At 28.5% G+C, this 22666-nt stretch overlaps 1 protein-coding gene across 7 annotated transcripts in view; it reads right to left on the reverse strand.

Moving 5' to 3' along the window:
* LOC103576860 (FH1/FH2 domain-containing protein 3) overlaps nt 1-22666 on the reverse strand; it is a 167818-nt gene that overhangs the window by 18777 nt on the left and 126375 nt on the right. For all 7 annotated transcript variants that reach the window (XR_008404178.1, XR_001345409.2, XR_001345411.2 and 4 more), the window contains 7 exons: nt 22126-22231; nt 13420-13933; nt 12940-13337; nt 12361-12748; nt 9901-10603; nt 1952-2110; nt 1132-1314 (listed from right to left, as the gene is read on the reverse strand). Coding sequence is in view for 4 of the 7 variants with exons in the window: in XM_053741665.1 (XP_053597640.1) it covers nt 1132-1314; nt 1952-2110; nt 9901-10603; nt 12361-12748; nt 12940-13337; nt 13420-13933; nt 22126-22231 (2451 nt within the window). In the remaining 3 variants the exon portion in view is untranslated. The remainder of the gene's footprint in view (nt 1-1131; nt 1315-1951; nt 2111-9900; nt 10604-12360; nt 12749-12939; nt 13338-13419; nt 13934-22125; nt 22232-22666) is intronic.

Below are 22666 nucleotides of genomic sequence, written 5' to 3' on the forward strand. Positions count from 1 at the left end.
GTAAAAAAAGAAAAAATTTTCTTTCAAATTTTTTTGTCATTGAAAATAAAAAAATCAATTTTGAAAAATATATTTACTCAAACAAGATAAATTTCCATTTTTAAAAAATTCGGTTTTAAGGAGGTTCGACCAAATCTAATGTAATAAGGATTTTCCAACTTTAAGATTTGAAAGTATATATATAAATAAGTACTTTATGTATTCTCAAAATTTGAATATGATCCACCGTCTAGTTTTTTTAGAAAAAAAGATTTAAAAATGACGTTTTTAAAGTTCTTATACACAGGCTCTTATGGCGGACAAGCTTCCGTCATGTCTTATTCGATTTTTTTCATTATTAACCTCCCAAGTTTAAGAAATAAAAAACCACATGCCATAAACTTTAATATTTTTAGAATATGATAAGATTTAAACAATATAGTGTTACCGTTGTAGTTATTTAAATAATTCAAGTTAAACTTTATTTTTTAATCTCGTTCATCGACAGAGATGCATATTATTGGGGGTTTTCCAACGTCGCGGAAGCAGCTCAGAGAAAAAACAAAGATAGAAATACATTAAAAAGAGAGACGAGATTAGAAATAAATTTTTCCCGCTTTAATTTGAATATCGATGTTTAAGAAATTAGAACGCGTTGCTGCCACATTTTTTTATAAAACTATGAGTAAAAAATAACCAAGTAATTTCATTACTTTCTTTCATTAAATAACTAATAAATATTAATTTATGAATTTATTATGTTATTATAAATTAAAATAGTGAATTTTTATAACTATTAGGAGAATTTAGCAAATAAAAAAATTCAAACACTACTTTGACTCACTAGTTTCGGTCGAACCTCCTTAATCTAAAAGCTAATATTTCCTCGTATTTACTTATTATTATAAACGGAAATTGATGTGCTTCGTATACTCCATAAGTAAATAGCCGAGAAATTAATAAATAAGTATTAAACCCCGTATAAATATATATATTTTGCAGGTGTAGATATAGATATATAAGATTTAAGATGTAAGATGTATATAAATATGTACATAAGACGACTTCTCAGTTGATTTGACTACTACTACTTTTGCTTTATCTTCTTCTTTTTCTTCTTCTTCTAGTCGGAGTTTAAGTTCGATTGCTTACCTTCTCGGAGTTCTCAAAGTCGAGTTTGAAAGCCCAAAGCTTCAATCTTGCTGGTAACTCTGATATCGAGGCAAGAGTAAGTAGAAACTGTTCTGCTGAACCAAGAGGTAGATCCGGACTAGCGGCCTGCGCTTCTTGGATTCTGGATCTTTCCTCTTCGGTTGGCAGCATCGTTAGAAGTTTCTACAATAATACGTGGTGTTACAGTTATCACTTATCTCTTTTGAATAATTTAAATAAATATATATACATATATATATATATATATATATATATATATTAATACAATAGACAATAGATTTAAACTTTAATTAAAAGTCATAATTTATTCATTTCGAAATTTTATTCATACCGGAAATAAAAAAGAAAAACAATATTTTTTAAAAATTAATTAACGTAAAAATATTTAGTAGGCTAGTTTTTTTTTTTTTTTTACTGAACTTTTATTCTATGACAAAATATAATTTTTAATGAATTCGCAAACTTTTTTTTTTTTGACTTGCACATATGTGAGTTGACGAAAAATGAACAAAAAGTCTTTTTTTAATAATTCAACGGCTCTAAAACTTGTAGTAAATTATAAAAAGTTTTAAAAATTAATTAGAATTCATTTATAAAATGAATTTTTTTTTAAAACCTACGTCAAAATAACTTTGTTATAAATTTATTGTACACTAAAACAAAGCCTATAGAAATTACAGCGACGGAGTTGAGTTGTTAAATTTAGTTTACTCCGTTTACTAAATTATTTAATGGATAATTATAATGAAAAAAATAATAATAAATATGTACATTAATTGATTTATTTAAATAAACTCACCTCGATGCCTTCGCGATTCATAATAGTAGCGTCCATTTTTAAAATAGCTGTTTTAATAGATCGTGGTGGTGGTAATTTAGTCATGCCAATATTTATAGCATTCGATCTTTTATGATCGAGAACAATAATCTCCTTGTTTTTGTTCATCTCTTGCTGTTTCTGCATTTACACCAAAATAAAAAAGATTCAAATCACTACGTGACTACACAACTTGCAGTAAATTAAATTACTTATTACTGAATAATGATCATAATTAATAATGGTGACAACTATAATTATAATTATAATTATAAATAAATAAATAAATAATAATATTATGAATTTTTAAATAAAAATAAATTAAGTTAATTTGCATCATTCTTTTATCTACAAGCCACATGCATTAATTTACATACATTTATAAATTTAAATACATATGCAATTTAGAATGAAATATTTATAGGGAAATTGGGCAAAATGGATAATCGAATTTAGGGCTTTTTTTTTTCTAAAATGATTTTGAAAAATAAGTTAAAGATCTGTCAAAAATTATGGGGACAATGGTCATGATAAAAATCGTCAAAATCTTTAACACCAATATATGATAAAAAATTACCGAATTTAATAGGATATATAGGGTGGTCGTTAAAAATTACATTTTCTCAGGCGTCCCAAAAAAAAAAACTTCTTTTTAGTGAAAAAATACATGGGGAATCTAGTTTTTTCGCTTTAAGTAAAAAGAACACGTGCCGCAGGACGACCAAAGTTCATTTTTCGATACAATTGTGGTTTTTTTAAAATATCTCATGAAATATGCAGATTAAAGGAAAAAACCATAGGGACTATTTTGAAGGAAATTAAATTCTTGACAAATAGGTCGTATTCATTTTTGTTATAGAATGTATATTTACGAAGATATTTTAAAAAAACTTCTTTAGATTTTATCAATTGAGCATTTAAAGAATTACGAATGTTAAAAATAACGTTTTTTCTTAAATACAGACAACTTCGTAACTAGTAACATATCAATCATTAATTCTTGTAGATTCTATATACTTAGAAAAATGTTATTTTCAAAATTTGTAATCCTTAAAACGCTCAATTCAGATCTAAAAAAAAGTTTTTTTAAAATATCTTCATAAATACACATTTTAAAAAAAATGAATATTACCTTTTTTGTCAAGAATTAAATTATCTACAAAATTGCTCCTATGATTTTTTTCTTTAATCTGCATATTTCATGAGATATTAAAAAAAAACCACAGTTGTATCGAGAAATGAACTTTAATCGTTCTGCGGCACGTGTTCTTTTTACTTCAAAAGAAAAAACCAAATTCTCCACTTATTTCTTCACTGAAAAAAAGCTTTTAATAGGGCGTCTGAGAAAATTTGATTTTTAACGACTACCCTAATGTATATACAAAAATATTTTTTAATTGGGAATTATTAATAAGAGATCTTAATCTAGACTCGGAATTCAAAATCGCCTAAGACTTATTTTAAAAAATTTTTTTAAAAATTAATTTCAAATTATATTTTTTTTTCAAATTACAAGTTCATTATACTTACAAATTTTATTACAAATCTCAAAAAATAAATTTTCTTATTTTTTGAAGGCTACTCCATTTTACTCAAAAATTGAAAACTAAATTTTTTTCTTATTTAAAATTTTTCATAATTTTTTTTTAAAAGCAAAAAAAAGTTTTAGTTTATTTAGGATAAAGTCGACTTTTTCTCTCAACCTTCTTATTTGACCCAACCACCCCTACATTATTTTAGAAAAAAAAAAATGGGTCAAAGTATTGAGTGATGAAATCGTTGAACATCGTTAATGTATATAAAAATAATAAAAAAAATGATTTGTTATTTGCATATGTCATTGACGTAAACTATTCGCAAATATATAGCCGATAAAATAGTATATCAAAGTATCACAAATTTAAACTCGAGTATTTTTATAAATATTTATTTCAATCTGTTAAATTGACATAGCCGCAACGCCAAGAGGAAAAACAAAATATATATATATATATATAAATATACAGATGTCAAGCGGAGAGTTTTTTTTTTTCATTTTATATTTTTTTTGTTATATTTTTTTAGGAAAAATGAAATGTGCAAATAAATTGTGTGGCATGTGCGTCATACGGAAAGGAAAAGCACTAGGACATATATATTTATTTGTGCGATAAAAAAAAATCTAAACAAAAATAATGATAATAAAAGTAATAAAAGTAATAACAGTAGAGCATGAAGGACCAGTCGGGGTGAAAGAAAACCAAGTTGAGAAATTAAGACTCACCTCCTGTTGTCAACCAGCATGCCATTTTTGTTTGTGTAAGAGCACCAACATTATTGCAAAGAATACAAGAAATAGATTAGATTTTTTTTTATTTTTTATTAATTTCATTATTGCCTTTAAATCCCATTACCATTATTATTTTATTGTAGCTATAGATATCAAAAAGCTACAGTCTAGTCGCGTTATGAAACCGCTTACGGGGGTGTAGGAGTGTGTACATGATTATTTTCATAGTCATGGTGGGAGAATGCCTTCAAAAGAAATATATGTCGATGGACTCATAATGCGACTCGACTGTATTTAAATCACACTGTTATGTTCAAAATTATGTTATTTGATTTATTTTTATTTTTATTTTTATATATGTACAGGGGTGAGCGGATCATGTTTGAATCGAATCGAATCGAATGTAACTATTCGATACAAATAAGTCGAAACTTTTTGAATTATTCGTAAATTTTTAAATTATTTGTAACTTTCAAAGTTACTCAATTTGAATCGAGAAAATTTACGAGTGTGAGTAGCAGACATCAGACAAATTTAGAATTATAGATAATTAAAAAAAGAATATTTAGAAATATTGCATTTACTAGTTTTGAAATGTTTTAAATACGCATTTTTTTAAAATTTTATTTTATCAATTATTTACTCTGTTTATTAATAATTTTAAATTTGTCTGATGTCTACTACATTCAAACTCATAGAAAATTCTGATAAGTTTTCAAATATTGAATTTTTATTTAATGGAGAGCGTAGTTTTTAATGTAATAAAAAAAAAAAAAATATTTTTGTAGATTCGTGTCTGAGCTCAGTTTACCTCTCACAAAAATTTGAATTATTATATTGGAAAAATATATGAGTTTGAATGTAGCAGACATCAGACAAATTTAAAATTTTAAATAAACAGAGTAAATAATTTAAAAAATAAAATTTCAAAAAAATGCACATTTACAAAATTTAAAAATTAACAAGTGCATTTTTTATAAATAATATTTTTAAAACTATTAACTCTGTTTATTTAAAATTTTAAATTTGTTTGACATATGCTACATTCACACTCATCAATTTTAAGTCGTTCAAAAAAAATATATGAATAATTTGTAAATTCAAATTATTCGCTCTTTATATTTGCATAAATATTTATGAGTTTACTTTATTCAGAATTATATTATTTACCATAAAAGAAAACACATTTAACTATTTTTGTAAGATACTGAAGATACCCGAGGTCTAATAATTTTTTCATTTTTTTTAAACAATAAATTATAAAATAAAAAAAAATACTTGAAGAATTTGCACCTGTCATTTTTTAAATTTTCTACCTGTGCAAATTTCTATTTTTTATTTTTTTGTGATTGATTAATTAAAAACAAAAATTCAAAAATTCTCAATTGTCTGTTAACTTCAGAATCATATTTTTGTTTCCGTTTCAAAATTTCGAAACCAAACATCGCGTAAAATAACCCGAGAACCTCGAAAGCTAGGCGGCAGTGAATTTAATTCATTTAAGAACTTGCACTCACGGACACACATAAATTAAAATCACAAAATGTTCATCGTTTGATAAAAAATTATTTAAAACTTTGATATCACTTATAATCGAGTGTCACAATAATTTAAATAATTATTTTAACTGAATAAATTGACAACGACAATGAGAGAGTATCCAGCGGGAGAAAAACTGACTCAGAATACTTCTGCGCACGCGCAACTTAATTCTATCACTTCTGCGCAGGGCGAACCAACCGCTTCCACAACTGCGCAAGTATTTCTGGGCCCAACTTCATACTGCCGCCATCGTAATGACGCCGGCCTCGTCTAGCTCGTAATTTAATATATAAATAACTTATTTCTGCAATTATATTTATTAAAACAAGTGTCTTTAAATTTTATTTGGCGCTCATTGAACATTTTGTGATAATAATTCAATCAGTATGGAAAATATAAATAGTAAAAGAACTTATTTAAATAAATCGTGTCATTGTTTCTACTGTCAAGCTATCAAGTTATTTTTTGCCGCCGTTTTACGAGTGTGAATGTAGCAGACATAGACAAATTTAAAGTTATAAATAAATAGAGTAAATAATTTACAAAATAATATTTTTTAAAAATACACTTATTAATTTTTTAATTTTTTAAATGCGCATTTTTTTAAAATTTTATTTTATTAATTATTTACTCTATTTAGTAATAATTTTAAATTTGTCTGATGTCTGCTACATTCACACTTATGCTATTTTTAAAAAACATCCTGAAGTTAGCAGATAATTACTCATTTTTGGATTTTTTTATAAACTATAAATTTAAAAAAAAATAAAAATATGCACATGTGGGAAATTAAAAATATTATAGATGCGATTTTTTGAAATATTTTTTTTTTTCTTTATCGTTTAGAAAAAGAAAAGAAATTATAAGACGTCGGTTAACTACTGTATAATTTTAAAAAAAAAACTTGTGTTATTTTTTTTTTAAATAAAAAATCGTGGTTCATAAGTGAGAAGTGTTTCATTTCGGAAGTGATATCAGTGTTAAGTTTGTGTTAGTAATTTACATCAGTGTAATTTATTGTTAGTAATTATTTGATTGTGTCAACTAGGTTTTTAAATCTAAGTCCAATGAAGTCATCGAAAAGCAGCAAAATGTGAGTTTTTAATTTTTTTATACAAAAATTATTTATCATATTTAAAAAATTAAGTGATTATTTATGGCTTTAAACTATTTATTGAACTTATTACTTGTAATAATATATTTCATTTACGTCAAAAATTTGAAAAAAACAAAATTTACCGCCAAAAGTAATATATATTTAAATAATAAATAATCCGCTGTAATTATAAGTTCATTGAAGTTGAATTGCGAAAAAATAAAAACTAATTTCCAAATAGTCGAACAATAAAAGTACATCCTGGTGTCCTGGTAATGACACTAAAGTTTGTTGAAGTTTAATAATTTTTTTTAAAAATTAAACTGACAATAAAAAATAAAAAAAAAATCAATAATTTAAAAGTTGTATAAAAATTCATTATTAAAAAAAAAAAAAACGAATATTATGAAATAAAAATAAAATGAAAGTACTGATTAAAATAAAAATAAAATGAGCGATTGAAGTGTGCACTTTTGAATTTTCCAACTTTTTTTCGTTTTTCAAATTTTTACCTTTGGCTGAAGCTAAAGGGCGTATAAAAATGTCCTTTTAAAATTAGCAACGCAATATATATGTAAATTACATACATACATATTGTATTGTATATAATTTTGTAATTAATAATTTATCAAAAATACTGATATAAATTTAACTGGAATGAATATTATGATACGAATATAAATAAAGGCAATACAAATAATCTTGTAAAATAAATTCTGATAAAATTTCTAACGATACAGGATTCAATCAATAATCTATTGTGTCTTTTATACCGAATTCAATAGAATATTTAAACCAGAATTTTAAAATATTTTTTTTTAACTTCAAAAATATTGTTTTAAAAATTTATAAAAAAAAACCATTATTTATAGCAACTATGCAGGAGGTTCGAGCGAATCTAATGTAAAAAGGATTTTCTAACTTTAAGATTTGAAACTTAGTATATATAAATAAAAAATTTATCGATGTATTCTCAAAATTTAAATATCATCCACCGTCTAGTTTTTAGAAAAAAAGATTTGAAAATGACGTTTTTAAAGTTCTTAGACACAGGCTTTTATGGCAGACAAGCTTCCGTCATGTCTTATTCGATTTTTTTCATTATTAACCTTCCAAGTTTAAGAAATAAAAAACCACATGTCATAAACTTTAATATTTTTAGAATATGATAAGATTTAAACAATATAGTGTTACCGTTGTAGTTATTTAAATAATTCGAGTTAAACTTTATTTTTTAATCTCGTTCATCGACAGAGATACATATTATTGGGGGTTTTCCAACGTCGCGGAAGCAGCTGAGAGAAAAAACAGATAGAAATACATTAAAAAGAGAGACGAGATTAGAAATAAATTTTTCCCGCTTTAATTTGAATATCGATGTTTAAGAAATTAGAACGCGTTGCTGCCACATTTTTTTATAAAACTATGAGTAAAAAATAACCAAGTAATTTCATTACTTTCTTTCATTAAATAACTAATAAATATTAATTTATGAATTTATTATGTTATTATAAATTAAAATAGTGAATTTTTATAACTATTAGGAGAATTTAGCAAATAAAAAAATTCAAACACTACTTTGACTCACTAGTTTCGGTCGAACCTCCGTAAAAATGGTGATACACAAAATTCAGGACATGCAATGCGTCAGTAACATTTTCAAAAGAAAAAAAGATAATTTACGTAGTACCGGTTTATGGAGTAGTGTGTATGAGTTGTTATAAAGACTATGAAACTTTAAACAACTTCTACAGCAAGACTTTGTTTTTGTTTAAGATTGTCTTGATCAAACTGTCACGACCCCTCACGTTTCTTACTTCCCACCCACGTCCTACACCAACATATCTTAATATAAACCATTTGTGTACTATACTGCGATCTAATGTCAGAACTTTCTGAACAGAATTGCGTATCATTGTATCCATCAATAGTCTATTATTTTCGCTTGATTTAAGCTGATTCCTGATAAATACGCAGTTATCGTATGCTCAATATAAATTACTATAATAGTATTAATTATTATTATCAAAACAAGAGAAATAATAACAACAATAATAATAATCGTGCAAAGAGAATTAAATGGGCTGTTTATAGCAGTAATTGGTTAATAGCCACCACAAACCTTCAAAATCACCCTTGTTAATTTTAAATCCCACTAAAGGGGCTAATTAAATGGAAAAAAAATATATCCACGTAATAATAATATTAACAATAATAATGGTAATAAAAAAGGGCTGTGTTCATTTATAAATGGACGTGTATGTAAATGTATGCAACCGACTATTCTCTCTCTGACGCAATTATAACCCCGAGTAATTAACGGTACCAACACATACAGTGAATCGTACTTATGAAACAGCTTGTCATAAAATAGGCGATAGCGTTAAGAGTTTGAGCTGTACGCAGAGTTAAAATTGGGTAAAAAAAAAAAAAAAAAAAAAAAAAATACAAACCAGGAAAAGGGAAATAGTTAAAAAAAAAAATTACTCGGCAATGAGAACAAAAAAAGTGACGCAGCGGAGGTAGTAAAAGCAAAAAAAAAAATTTGTTTGCTCGCTCAACCTTATGAGATTCCGTAAAAGCAGTCGCACGCTACAATTACTATTCGTTGACGGATTCGTTAAAAATACATTTGAATCCGGGTATGAATGCGCTTTCGCGTTAAAAAAATATATACTTTTTTAAATAGTAATATTTTTAAAAAAAGTGCTTGCGATCATAATGATAATAATAATAAAATTTTTAATTACTGCATGAAGGATATTTTTTTAATTATATTTGCAGATGTAAAACCAATCAGTTAACTAATTAATTCGTTAGTATTTGCACCTGTGCTTGCGCCAATTATTGGTTTCAAGGCATTTTATATATATATGAATAGGTATATATAGAAGTAGTAAAATAAATAGTTGAAACTCATGTTTCACCTGATTCAAATGAATTAAAAGCTCTAATTACGTAACATAAAATTAAAAATAATATTCTGAACTTATGTATAAATAAAATAACGTAAAATTTTTTTACCTTTGTGATGAGATCCTTGGCGCGGCTTTCAAAGAGATGTTCAAGTTTCTGGGTGTCAATGGTAACGGGAATCAACTCATCCCATATCATAATGTTTTTATCAAGACGTGACAGAATGATGGGATCATCTCTAACTTCTTTCCAGAAAAGTTTTACGGTTTTTTTATTTTTTTTCGTAATAGCTGTTTGCGAGTGTGTTTTAATGCCAGTAGAATTATTGGTGATACTGGTGGAGTTGGTATTTGAATTGGTGTTGGAATCCATAGGACTGGATGTGGGTGATCGGTTGGATTTGAGGTTAACTCCAAAGAGCGGTGGCGGTCCGTTGGGAAAGGGCGGTGGGAATTTACCCACGTTGTTGGCTGGCGGGGGTGGAGGAGGAGCACGTCCGATTCCATTCAATGAGTTTGTCGACGGAACCATTGGTGGCGGAGGTGGCGGAACACCGTTGCTTACACTGACCGGCCCCAGCACGTCTATTTCGTCCTCGGAATTGAGATCGGTGAAGTCGAGATCACACAGCGTTAAGGGTCGCTTCATCTGGTTTACCAATTCTTCCCAGTGCAATTCGTTTTCTGATTTCTTAACTTCGTTTATTTTTGGTAAGTTGTCGCCGGTTGGTGATTTTACAATGTCCGCTTTTGATTTTGATTTCGCCAATCCTTCTTTAGCTTTTGATATCAATCCACTCATGTCACCTATTCTATAATTTATTAAAAAAAATTTTATTTTAATTACATTACTCAATTATTCAATTAACTGCAATAATTCAGTCATACACGATACCCGGAAAAAAACAGAATATTAAAAATTAATAAATAATAGTAGAAAGTGGAATCTGTTATCAATAATTAGTACTATTATGTGCTTATTGCAAAGTAGTTTACTAATTTTTGTAGATTCCGAAAAACTAATATCAATTATTTCAAAAAGTAACTAAATATTATTACTTTTAGGTATAATACGTGACTTATTAGTGAAAGTTAATTAATTTATGACAGAATCTATTAAAAATTAATGATTGGTCAAATTAAGAATTGGTATCTTAGATACTGATTTTTCCAGCCGAAAAATTGCAAAAGTTACAAACTTTTATTTTATAAATTCGATATCACTGATCAATTATTAGCTCAAAATATCATTTATTCATCATTATAAATTAATTTACAATATACATAATTCGAATAAGTGGTAAATAATAAAATGAAAAATTAGTAAACTAGATACTGATTTTTCGCTCATAAAAATACCGAAAATTTTTAACTCTTATTTTATAAATTCTATCCCATTAACTAATAATTAATATAAAATGTTATTTATTCGTTATTATAAATTGATTTATTATATACATATATCAAATAAGTGGTAAAAAATAAAATGAAAAATTCGTATACTAGATCTTTATATATTAATATGTACGTTTACTAATTTTTCGGTTCCTCATTTTTAAAATTTTTCTGTTTATTTGAATAGTAACAACTGTAGATACCAATTTTTTGATTTTTTTTTCATATTAATTTTGATATACGAAATTACAAATTTTGCTCTTGTATGTGTATCAAATTTTAATATAAATAATCGCCATTTCGTAATATATATAATGATCCTAGTTTGATATTAGTATTGAATATACTAATTTTAAGTCGAAAATAAACTACAAACTATTAAAATTTTGAGCATCATTTTTTTCCGTGTAACAAATCAGGCGTGAATTCGGATTTTATTTAAATCCGAATTCACTTCCTGGAGTTTAAAAAAATTCACTTCCTTTAGGAGTAAATTTAATTCAGAACCATAGCTTCAATATTAAATAAACCCTTTAAAGAGAATTTTTCTACAAGTAGTTTAAATAAATAAACAGTCATCCGCTCCGCATTCACCCCTCATTTAATCCGCGCTCACTTCGAAAATTTTTTACAATCTATGCCACAACTTCATATATGTAAGCAAATATGCCACATGATTCAAAAAGAGTTTTTTTAAACTGTACAAAAAGGTAGCACAGATATCTTGGGGCAATATGCACCACTTAAAATTTCTTTAAAAAAAATTAAAAAATCCCAAAACCGGCATACAAATTTTGATTAAAATTTTTTTCAAATTTTATAGACTCTGGTTCAATTATTTTTTGTACTGAAAAAATTTACTTGTAGTTAGCAACACAATAAATTTAAATCTAGTAATTTAAAAATTTTTTTCAACCGTGTTCATTGTGCCCCACATATTTTTATATTAAAAATTCGAACAATTATATAAAAGTTGGAAGATTATTTGACTTGAAAAAGTCTATATAGATAAATAATTGCGAGTAGTCAGGATAAAATTATGAAAGCCCGATGATTAGTTGAAGAATAAACACGGATTTAAAATCTAAATGAATTGTGAATAAGAATTCTGAAGGTGAATAGCGGCATAGTTGTAATAAAAGGAACTAAAAGGTTAATTAATAAATAAAAATACCTCGAGACTTTATCCTCGACAGGGCTGCTGGGTATTAAATTCTGCGCAGCGAGTTTCTGTGTCAGATCCTTAACAGTACCCTCGCGTTTAATTTGTACAAGAACCCGACGATCCTCATCTTCATTGGTGGTGTGATTGAGCAGCTCGTTGCACTCGATACTACCAGTACTTTCATCCGGGTTTTTCCCGTACCATACTACCGGAGAAGGGGTTTGTGGCTGTAGTGGTTTCTTTTCCTCAGAATCAAGCTTGTTAGCGGCGTTCATCAAGGGTGTAAGATCCTTGCGGCTGTTTGCTCGTGGTACTTTATTGCTGGGGGAATCGTTGTTCCGGTCGTAAGCCGAGGAGCCGTTTGTGTATCGCAGACCATTCGATACGTACGCGGGAGCTAGTGTGTGTGAGCGACATAAAAATAAAAAACCACGTCGTCAACGTTCAATAAAACGCTCGGCAAGTGCGCGATAAAAGATCCGCATTAAAAATAAAAATGGTATCAGTAAAAAAATAAGGAAAGATAAAAAGCTAAATTAAAAAAAATAAAAAATAATAATAAACTAGCTGTTTAAATATTTCGCTCACCTTCAGAACCGTCCAGATTTCCAATAGATGCCCTCATATTTGCCGTAGCCTCCTGTTGCTCTCTAATGAAGCTCCGTTGTCTTTCGGCTCTTTCTCGTCTCCGTCTAAGTGCCGGTGTTACTCCAGCATCGTCTTTATTTTCTTTGTAACTACCGTTAAGCTGGACATCAAGCCCCTGTGAGCTCTGAGAACTACTCGATTCATCGTCATCGTCAACAGCCGTCGGTATCCCGGAATTGAATGTTCCATTAAGCGAATTCAACCCCAGCGAGTGATTTAGACGGGGACTTAAACGTGAATTTAAGGACATTGAGAGTGGCGAAGTGCCCGTTGAATGTCTCCGTGATTTACGTCGTTCATGTGAATCTACAAGAGATTTTCTGCTCCGCAGTGTTTTTCTGTTTAATAAAATAAATAACAAAGATTTAGTTACTCTTAAACTCTTAAACAATTCGAGATACGGACAACAATAAATATTACCTGATGTTATCGTCGAGTTGTCGAATAGGCGAGCCACGATCGTTTCCGTCCTCGTGATGGAGAACAGCTTCGTAAATTTGAAACTGCCTTAAAAGATCGAGATCCGTCCCCTGCTTGGACATGTAACGTTGAATAATGCCCTCGATCCCCTGCTCCTCGAGACAATCGACCTGGTCGTAATATGTGTCCTGGTCGGGTATCCCATTGAGGCACTTGTTAACGAGTGTCGTCGCGTAAATGAGTAGCTCCGTGTCTGCTGCGTCGTAGTCCTTGAGGAGTTTCATCACATTGGTCCAGGGTATCATGCCGCGCGAGGTATCCACTGATCTGACAGCTCTCACCAATAGAAGGCTGTTGGTTTCGACGTACTCCACAAAGACGAGGAGCAATTTGAGCGCTGTCTTAACCACCAGCCTAAATCTGCTAGCTATTAGGGTGTAAAGCCATTGTACTGTTTGACCATGCTCCATCACTCCATTCATTCCGTCAACGTACAGCATCACTTGACCCAATGCTGAAAATAATAATTATTAAATTATAATTACTATCATCGTCATTACACTGTAACTGTAATTCGAATTCATTCTGTCATTCGGAGTTTTTTATGGGCAGAGTGATGCGGATTTTATTTCAATCCGCATTTACGCTGGTCCAGAGTTTTAATAATTAAATGAATTTATAATTAATAGAAATAGCTGTTAATTAAAAACATAATTATTTGACTAAATAATTTATTCAGACATTAATTACTAAACTTAAAATATTTACGGAAAAAAGAGCAGTTGAAAAATTGAAATATCTGTATTTATTACAGTTTCGTATAATAGTAAAGCGCTGCGACTCTGAAACTAAAAATTACATTTTTATCCAGACATAACAAATATTACAGTTTCAAACTCGATATTCTCCAGCTCTCTATACTAAACAGATTTAATAATTTTAAATTTTATTATAAAATTAGTTAAAATTACATTTTCGATCGTTAATATTACTATTCTGTATAGTAGTGTTCTTCTTAAGATATAGAATTTAAAAATTACAGTGTGAGCTGTGATTTTTCTCAGATCATTAATCATTCTCGACAATTGATAACTCACAGTGTAATTTTTATGTTATCAATAAATAAGAGGTATTATTTGAGAAAGCAAAAAATACATAACCAATAAATTTTAATTTTTACAGTTTGACCTATCAACTATTAACTTTTAAATAAAGCAACAATTCAAAATAAAAAGTAAATAATACTTTAAAGATTTATTTAACTAAAATTACATTTAAAATTGTAAAATTTGCTGCTTAAAATTGTATTAATTTTATTACTATAACAAATTTCTAAAATTACAGTTTAAGCTTTAATGTTTAGATTTTTGCCCCAAAGGCCTGTTTTCACTGTACAAACTGTAATTTTTCAACTGCTCTTTTTTCCGTGTTAAGTTTATAATTTATAAAATGTTATAAATTATAAACTCCATTCATTTATAAAATCCATCATTACTATCATTGTCAATAGCAACTAATTGAATTTAATTGATATAAATTATTTTTATTTAATTTTGCTAATTGAATTTATTAAGGGATCTGTAATCGTTGAGTTGGTTAATTAATTGATTAATTTGCCCGATAATAAAACCCCGTTTGGGAAAAGTTTTAGCGGTCTATCCGAGGATAAAAGTTTAAGCTTTAGGACACGGACCCGAGTTGTAGTTTAATCATGAATGTATTTATTGGGTTCAGTGGATCGAGTGGATCGATAGGTGGTAACTTTGATGACACTCCCTTGGTGAACATTTAGGTGACACAGTTAATAGTACGAGTAGAAGTTGCAAAGGGAACCCTTAACCCTCCACGAACGTCGCAGTATGGGCGGAAGGGTTGCCGGCGAGGAATTACACCGAAACGATAAAGCTCGCGTCGGCAAAAAGCTCGTGTTTGCGAGGCGTTTTCGAGTGCCTCGTAAAGTTTCCGAGTGGAGGGACCCTGCAGATTCTGGCAACGAGCTTTTGCTGTACAGAACTGGGATAGAGGATTGCTGGCTGTTGGGCTGTAGGGTTGTGGGCTGGTGGGTTGCCGCTGCTACTGGTTGGATGACTCGGTATAAAACGGTTCGAGCAAATGAGAACCCGGTGCATCGCGTGCGAATCCCACTAACAAGTGTTTACTATACGTAAATTCCGGCATTTTCTTCTGACCTGCTATTTTAAATTGCTTTTGGATAACCCGCTATTTAGACGGATACAATAGATCGTTTTGTGTACGTTTAATTGCTGACACTGGGAATCCTAAATCCTACTGACAAATAACGTCCAATGAATGCCAAGCTTTTTTTTTTTTTTAATTACGAAATTTAATCAACTATTTTCATTTGAATTACTCTTTTTATTTATTTTCTTGCATGTTATTTATTAATAAAACTTTTGATCGAATCCAGTAATTATTAGTATTATTTTATTTTTATTTTTATTACGGTCTTTTTAGAAACTTTTAAAGGCCTTGTGCTGTGCGTGAGTAAAATGAGAATTCGATATTAAAATAATTTCTTTAACTCCCCGCTAAGAAAATTGAAAATTTTCAAAAATTTGGGAAGTTATTGTTTTCAGTCCGATTTTCAAAAATCGAATTTCTAAGCCCGCAGGGTCATCCGACATACTGATTTTTTTTTTTCGTTTTCATACAAAATGGGGTATTTTCAAAAATTTTTTATTTAAATTTTTAATGAAATTTAATTAATATAATTATTTACTACTAAGGTAAAAGCCCTTATACCCGCTCAGTATCATTAGTCGCTCACTTTAACTGTTTAATGCTTTTTTATAATTTTTATGAAAAAAAATTTCAACTAAAAAAATTATTATTGATAAATAATTATTTGTGAATCTGAATATATTAAAATATCATGTATCAAATTATATTATAATAGATTATAAATTTAAATTGAATGACTGTTTTCAAAATCGCGCTCAGCCGGGCATTTTTTACTTTAACGTTCATTCGTTAGATTAAATTTAGATTACGTCAAATTTTTTAAGAATTGTTATAACTATATCTTATTAAATATATTTTTAAAATTCATGAAATTTTTTATAAGAAAGAATAAAGTAATAAAATTTATAAATTATTTGTTCAAATCAATAAACTTATGATAGTTTAATTGATGGTGTCTTTGAGCGACTATAGGGTCATGTGTTGATCGAGTAATGGTACATGACAACTTTTAGTGAGCGACTATGGATACACTCAAGGACCTTATTTAAAAAATTAATAATAATTAATTATCAAGATTATTCTTCAAACTAAAATTTTGTTCTAATACTCGAAACTTGAAAAAATAACTATAAAAAAAAAGGTTTTTGATTTTATTTATTAATCTATATTGAGTAATTTAATCTCACTCCAATTAAAAGTGTGCGGGTATAGGAGTTTTTACCTTAAATTTAAAAAAATACAATTTAAAAAAATGAAAACATTTTTTTTTAACTATCGGGTAGGGTAACAGTTTCAAGTTTGACCGAGAATTAATGACTGGGTATTTAATGACTCTTAAAAATTTTTAAACTGTGAAATTTAATTCATGAAAAATTTACAACCTATAACTGCATATTTTTCATGAATTAAATTCCACAGTTTAAAAGTTTTTAAAAGTATTTAAGTACCCAGTCATTAATTCTCGGCCAAATTTGAAACTGTTACTCTTTTTAAAATTTATAAAAAAACAAATTATATTAATAAATAACAATTAAAAATTTTGAAAGAACCAAATCTTTCTACTAAATTATTGGGTAGTCCATTTAACTTGATAGGAATTTTTATAAAATGTAAATTGATAAGATAAAATGAATATTAGTTTCACAGTCGACTGGTCAGTAACTAGAAAACTTAATTGAAAGGTAAGAGATTAAATACATATATCCAGTCCCCATATATATAACAGCGGCATAATAATTATCGCGATGAAAGCACGCTTATAGTTCTCCTCCGCGGGTGGGATATAGGAAGAGGAGTGTGAATTATTTCACGGCTTAATCAATGCACACCCTGAGCACGAGGAAAGGACGACGAGGCGGAACGGTAGCTGTGGAGGCTGGAACAAGCAGAGAACCAAGTGTATGAGCCCGAACCCGAGAATGAGGACGAGGACGAGGACGAGAATGAGAATCAAGAGGAGGTTGAGTCATTCTATCGCGCGAAGGGGTTGGTCTAAATTTTTTTACTGGTTTTTTACTTTTCTAAATTGCAGCATGCTACCGCCGGACGAAGTAACTTTAATTAAACTACGCTACGTATACAAGTTCCAGCCCATTTGTTATAGTCGCTTTTACAGCAGCCTCTCCAGTTCCCGAGCCCGAGTTTTATCCTTATCCTCACACCCTCTTGTCACCTCTCAGCAGCCTCTTTTCCCTTCACTATCTCTTTCGAACTACTTGTGCGTGCTGTTAACTCTTGCTCGTCTCACTTGGACTCTACTCCTGTGCTGCCGCGTTCCCACTTCTGACCCACGTCGCTTAAGATTTATGAAGGGTGAAATGTATACACACGTCTATACCTGTATCTAGTTATAAATATATATATATGTATATATAAATATGTGTATAAACAATATAGATGTTAGTAAAGTAGTTATACTTGTAAAAAGTATGGTAGAGTAGTCATACTTGATACTTTTTGTTATTTCATACATCACGTCTCGCGATTAAATGAAAAAATACTCGGCATTGTCCTCATAGTTTATTTTTTTTTATTACTTCATTTTAAATAAAGTGACAGTTACTCTATGCACACAATCTCTTTGTCTTTATTTGAAAGAAAAAAAAAAAATTCAGTATTTTTCTGGATGAAGGATTTAAAAAAAAAAAATTAAAACAGTGTGAGCCTTTAATTCGCGACATTTAACTCCCAGTGAGGAAACAAAATGAAAAAAATAATGAGACATTAAATATTTTTTTCTTTTTTAGTAATTATACAAATAGAACTGAGCGATTAATCGAGTGGAAAATGAATCGGTTATTCGAGAGATAATTTAAAATAATTTTCTCGATTCACTCCCGCGAAATCCACTCAATTATATAGCTGACTGTTGGTGGCAGCAATCGAACGGTGGTCCGCTCGGTCGCTCGCTCGAATGCGGATAATCGGACTTTAAACTACAAACGTTATCATTACACAAACCACGAGTGATTACGTAAAAGCTGATTAGTCCTAGATTTAATTAACGAAGCATTATAATTTGTAAATATTATACGCATTGATGTTACAATTTATCAATATTTAATCACCTTGCAATTTCGTTGGTAATTATGATCATTTTAATTCCATATCAATTACATCGCTATTGAATTATTTTATTTTAAAAAAAGTTAAAATTAAGAGGGATGGGAGACAACAAAAAATTACTGATTTTTTTTTGGCTGAGTAAGAAGAGAAAATTGTCATGATGGAAAAAATTGGACCCTAGGATGGCCGAAAAAAACTGACTAGTTTTTTTTTCGAGTCTCTTATGAAAATTTTTTGGCTCACGATGTTTTAAGAAGCCTCCCCAAAAATCAGCTCGATAAAAAATTATCAAGAGGTCGCTCACGAATTTTGAAAATATCAAAAATGATTGAAATTCGGATATTTACTTATAAATTTTTTCTTTGTCGTGGCAACAATAGTTTACACTTATAAATTGATGACTGCTGAAAATTTTGGCCCAAAATTTAAATATTTAAACGGCGCTCCAGAATTTTGAATATTAACTGATAATATCTAACTAATACTTTGAATAAGTTTTTGTATTTTTTTATAACTCAATTATTGTCATTTTACTAAAATATAACTTTTGCATAACCAAAAATATACAGAACAGTCTTAAACAATAAAATTTGGTAAGTTTTGAAGAAGCGTAAAAACCTAAAAATTGAATTTAAAAATAAAAAAGTATGTAAATAACTTATTATTTATATTTCTCGGGTTATATTTTCATTGATTGTGATGCAAATTGATGGTGAAAAAATCGAGAAGCTTTATTATTAATATTCAAGGGTCGTTCGAAAACGTCCAAAAGACAGCACTGAAACATTCAAAATTCTTGAGCGAGGTTTAAATATTCAAATTTTGGGGAAGAAAAAAATTTGAAATAAAAAAATCAAATTTCGATCATTTTTGATATTTTCGAAATTCGTGAGCGATCTCTTGAAAATTTTTTATCAAGCTAATTTTTGGTAGAAGCTTCTTAAAACATCGTAAGCCAACAAATTTTTATAAGAGACTCAAAAAAAAAAAAAAAAAATAATCGGTTTTTAGGGCCACCCTATTAGACCCCTTACATTTTTTGTCGATACAAATAAAAAATTTTGTTAGTGGGTCCATTTTGCCCCACTTTTTTTAATGGGATCATTTTAATATCGAATACTTGGTAACAAAAAAAAAAAAAAAACAATATTGAGATCGAGTTCTTAAGATGCCCATTTTACCCTCTTTTTAAAAATAATTGTAAATGATGTAAGAAGTAGCACAGAAGTAAGAGCAATTTTTAATGACTTTTTTTTTGTTCATTATCGTTAATTTTATAATTACTATTAATTATTTTATAAAAAAAAAAAAAAAGTGCGCAATTAAAATGAATTAATTTCCATTGAAATTTATGTCATAATTATTTATTATTCAATGAAATATTATCATTATATATTTGGAAATTAATTATGCTGTCCCGAGTAACGACCCAAAAAGTATTTAGCGGTTTCAAAATAGTAATTTATAAGATTTATAATTAAAATTGAAATTCTTAAAATAATAACTCACTAGATGTATCATCACCCCGCGGCATAATTTTTCTCACCTTTACTCTATATTAATTATAATGAATTGACTTTGGTAAATTAACTTCAAAAATTACAGTAATTATTTTTTTACAAAATTAATTGGCCTCATTTTACGGTGACGAAATATTCAATAAATTATCATCATACAACAGCTGGAGGTAATAACTATGTATTCTACGTACTATGTACACCTACGGTGATATTTTTTAACTCATAAATATTTCATATTTATTAATTATTACTCCATTTTCCAATAAACATCTCGTTAAATTTTCTATTCAAATCCTTGCGAGTAACAGTAGCCATGACATTTAATCTGCCAGTGAGACGGAAGTAGATTTCAAAAAAAAATTTTGACTCATGAAATCGTTAAAAATTATCGTTTATTATAAAATCAAAATTCAAACTCACTTTCCTTTTCTTCATGTTTTTTTTTAACATAATTAAATTTAATTATTCCATTAAAAAATTATAAAAGTAGAATTTTTCATTATTTTGAAAATTTTCAATGGTCACCACTTCTCAATTAAGGAGGTTCGAGCAAAACTAGTGAGTCAAAGTAGTGTTTGAATTTTTTTGTTTGCAAAATTCTCCTAATAGTTATAAAAATTCATTATTTTGATTTATAATAACATAACGAATTCATAAATTAATAATTATTAGTTATTTAATGAAAGAAAGTAAAGAAATTACTTGGTTATTTTTAACTCATGGTTTTATAAAAAGATGCGGCAGCAACGCGTTCTAATTTCTTAAACATCGATATTCAAATTAAAGCGGGAAAAATTTATTTCTAATCTCGTCTCTCTTTTTAATGTATTTCTATCTTTGTTTTTTCTCTGAGCTGCTTCCGCGACGTTGGAAAACCCCCACTAATATGTATCTCTGTCGATGAACGAGATTAAAAAATGAAGTTTAACTTTAATTATTTAAATAACTACAACGGTAACACTATATTGTTTAAATCTTATCATATTCTAAAAATATTAAAGTTTATGGCATGTGGTTTTTTATTTCTTAAACTTGAGAGGTTAATAATGAAAAAAATCGAATAAGACATGACAGAAGCTTGTGCGCCATAAGAGCCTGTGTCTAAGAACTTTAAAAACGTCATTTTTAAATCTTTTTTTCTAAAAAACTAGACGGTGGATCATATTCAAATTTAGAGGATACATAAAGTACTTATTCATATTTATACTGTTTTAAATTTTAAAGTTGAAAAATTTTTTTTATATTAGACTTCTGAATCAAAAATATTATTTTTGAAACCTGCCCGATGAATTAAAAGCTATCGCAAAATTTTTTGAAAGTTGCGCCATGAAACCATAGGAATCTATTAGAGTTTTATGAAACCTCATTGAAAAAATTTAAAATGAATGGAAAAAAATTCAAAAAATGGATTTAAACCTCTAGGTTTTATTAATAATTATAAACGTCTGATAGGACGAAATTCAAATGATCCCATTAGCAAGATTGATTATGATTATAATTACGCGAAACGAAACTCGTCGAGAGGTCGGGTGAGTTGACGTGGGAGGAACCGAACCGAACTGAACCAGTGATCGTAAATGGTTGGCTTTGAATCTTCTAGCCAATAATAAGCTTATACACTTAAGTCTGGATCTATAACTTGGAAGTGATTTACCCGAAATTGTGACTAAGATCGAGGAGCTGGTGAACTTTGAGATGGACTATTTAATTTAATTAATAGTTGCTCAACTGGTGAAATTGCACGTGGCAAATAACCAATAAATGCTTCTAAAGCATAAACTAGGTACTGTTCCGTGTAGACAAGTTTAATGGCATGACGGGCGATAAAAAGTCTTACGTAGGCTGCATTTACTGTATGTAAATATTGTATATAAATATATATCTAATTTTAAGAGTATATTCCAATAAATGTATTCACCTCGGAGTATATAATTCTGGTAATTCTGGTCTGCTTCGTTGCCGACCTTGATGAGACATGCCAGTCCGTCATTTTGTACAAACTCGTGCACTAGATCTTTATCCTCCTGTAATAAAAAAATAACGAGAAGTTGTTTTAAAAAAATTATTTTTTTGTTGTGTAATTAAGATAATTATTAAATAGGTTGTATTGAAAGGACTTAAACATTCAAGATGATTTAAAGAGATTGGAAATTTTTATTTTAGTAAAGCGTTCAATAATTAGAGATTGCTGATATAAAATGCGATAACAGAAATTTTAATTTTTAAAAAAATTTCATTTAAAATTAAACTTTTTTAGAAGGCGGACTTAAACGGGTAGTTTTAAAAATAACTGAATCGCTTATTTGAGAAACCCCATAAGTCAAGAAAACAAAATTTTTCAGGAGATACAAAAAACATTTTTCTGGAAAAACTTGCCATTGAAATAATAAATAGATAATTGAAGATAATAATGTTAGCGTCTCTGAAAAATATTCAAACAAGAAAAATTCAATTTTTTA

This window comes from Microplitis demolitor, chromosome 1 (assembly GCF_026212275.2).
Source record: "Microplitis demolitor isolate Queensland-Clemson2020A chromosome 1, iyMicDemo2.1a, whole genome shotgun sequence".
Classification (NCBI taxonomy): domain Eukaryota; kingdom Metazoa; phylum Arthropoda; class Insecta; order Hymenoptera; family Braconidae; genus Microplitis; species Microplitis demolitor.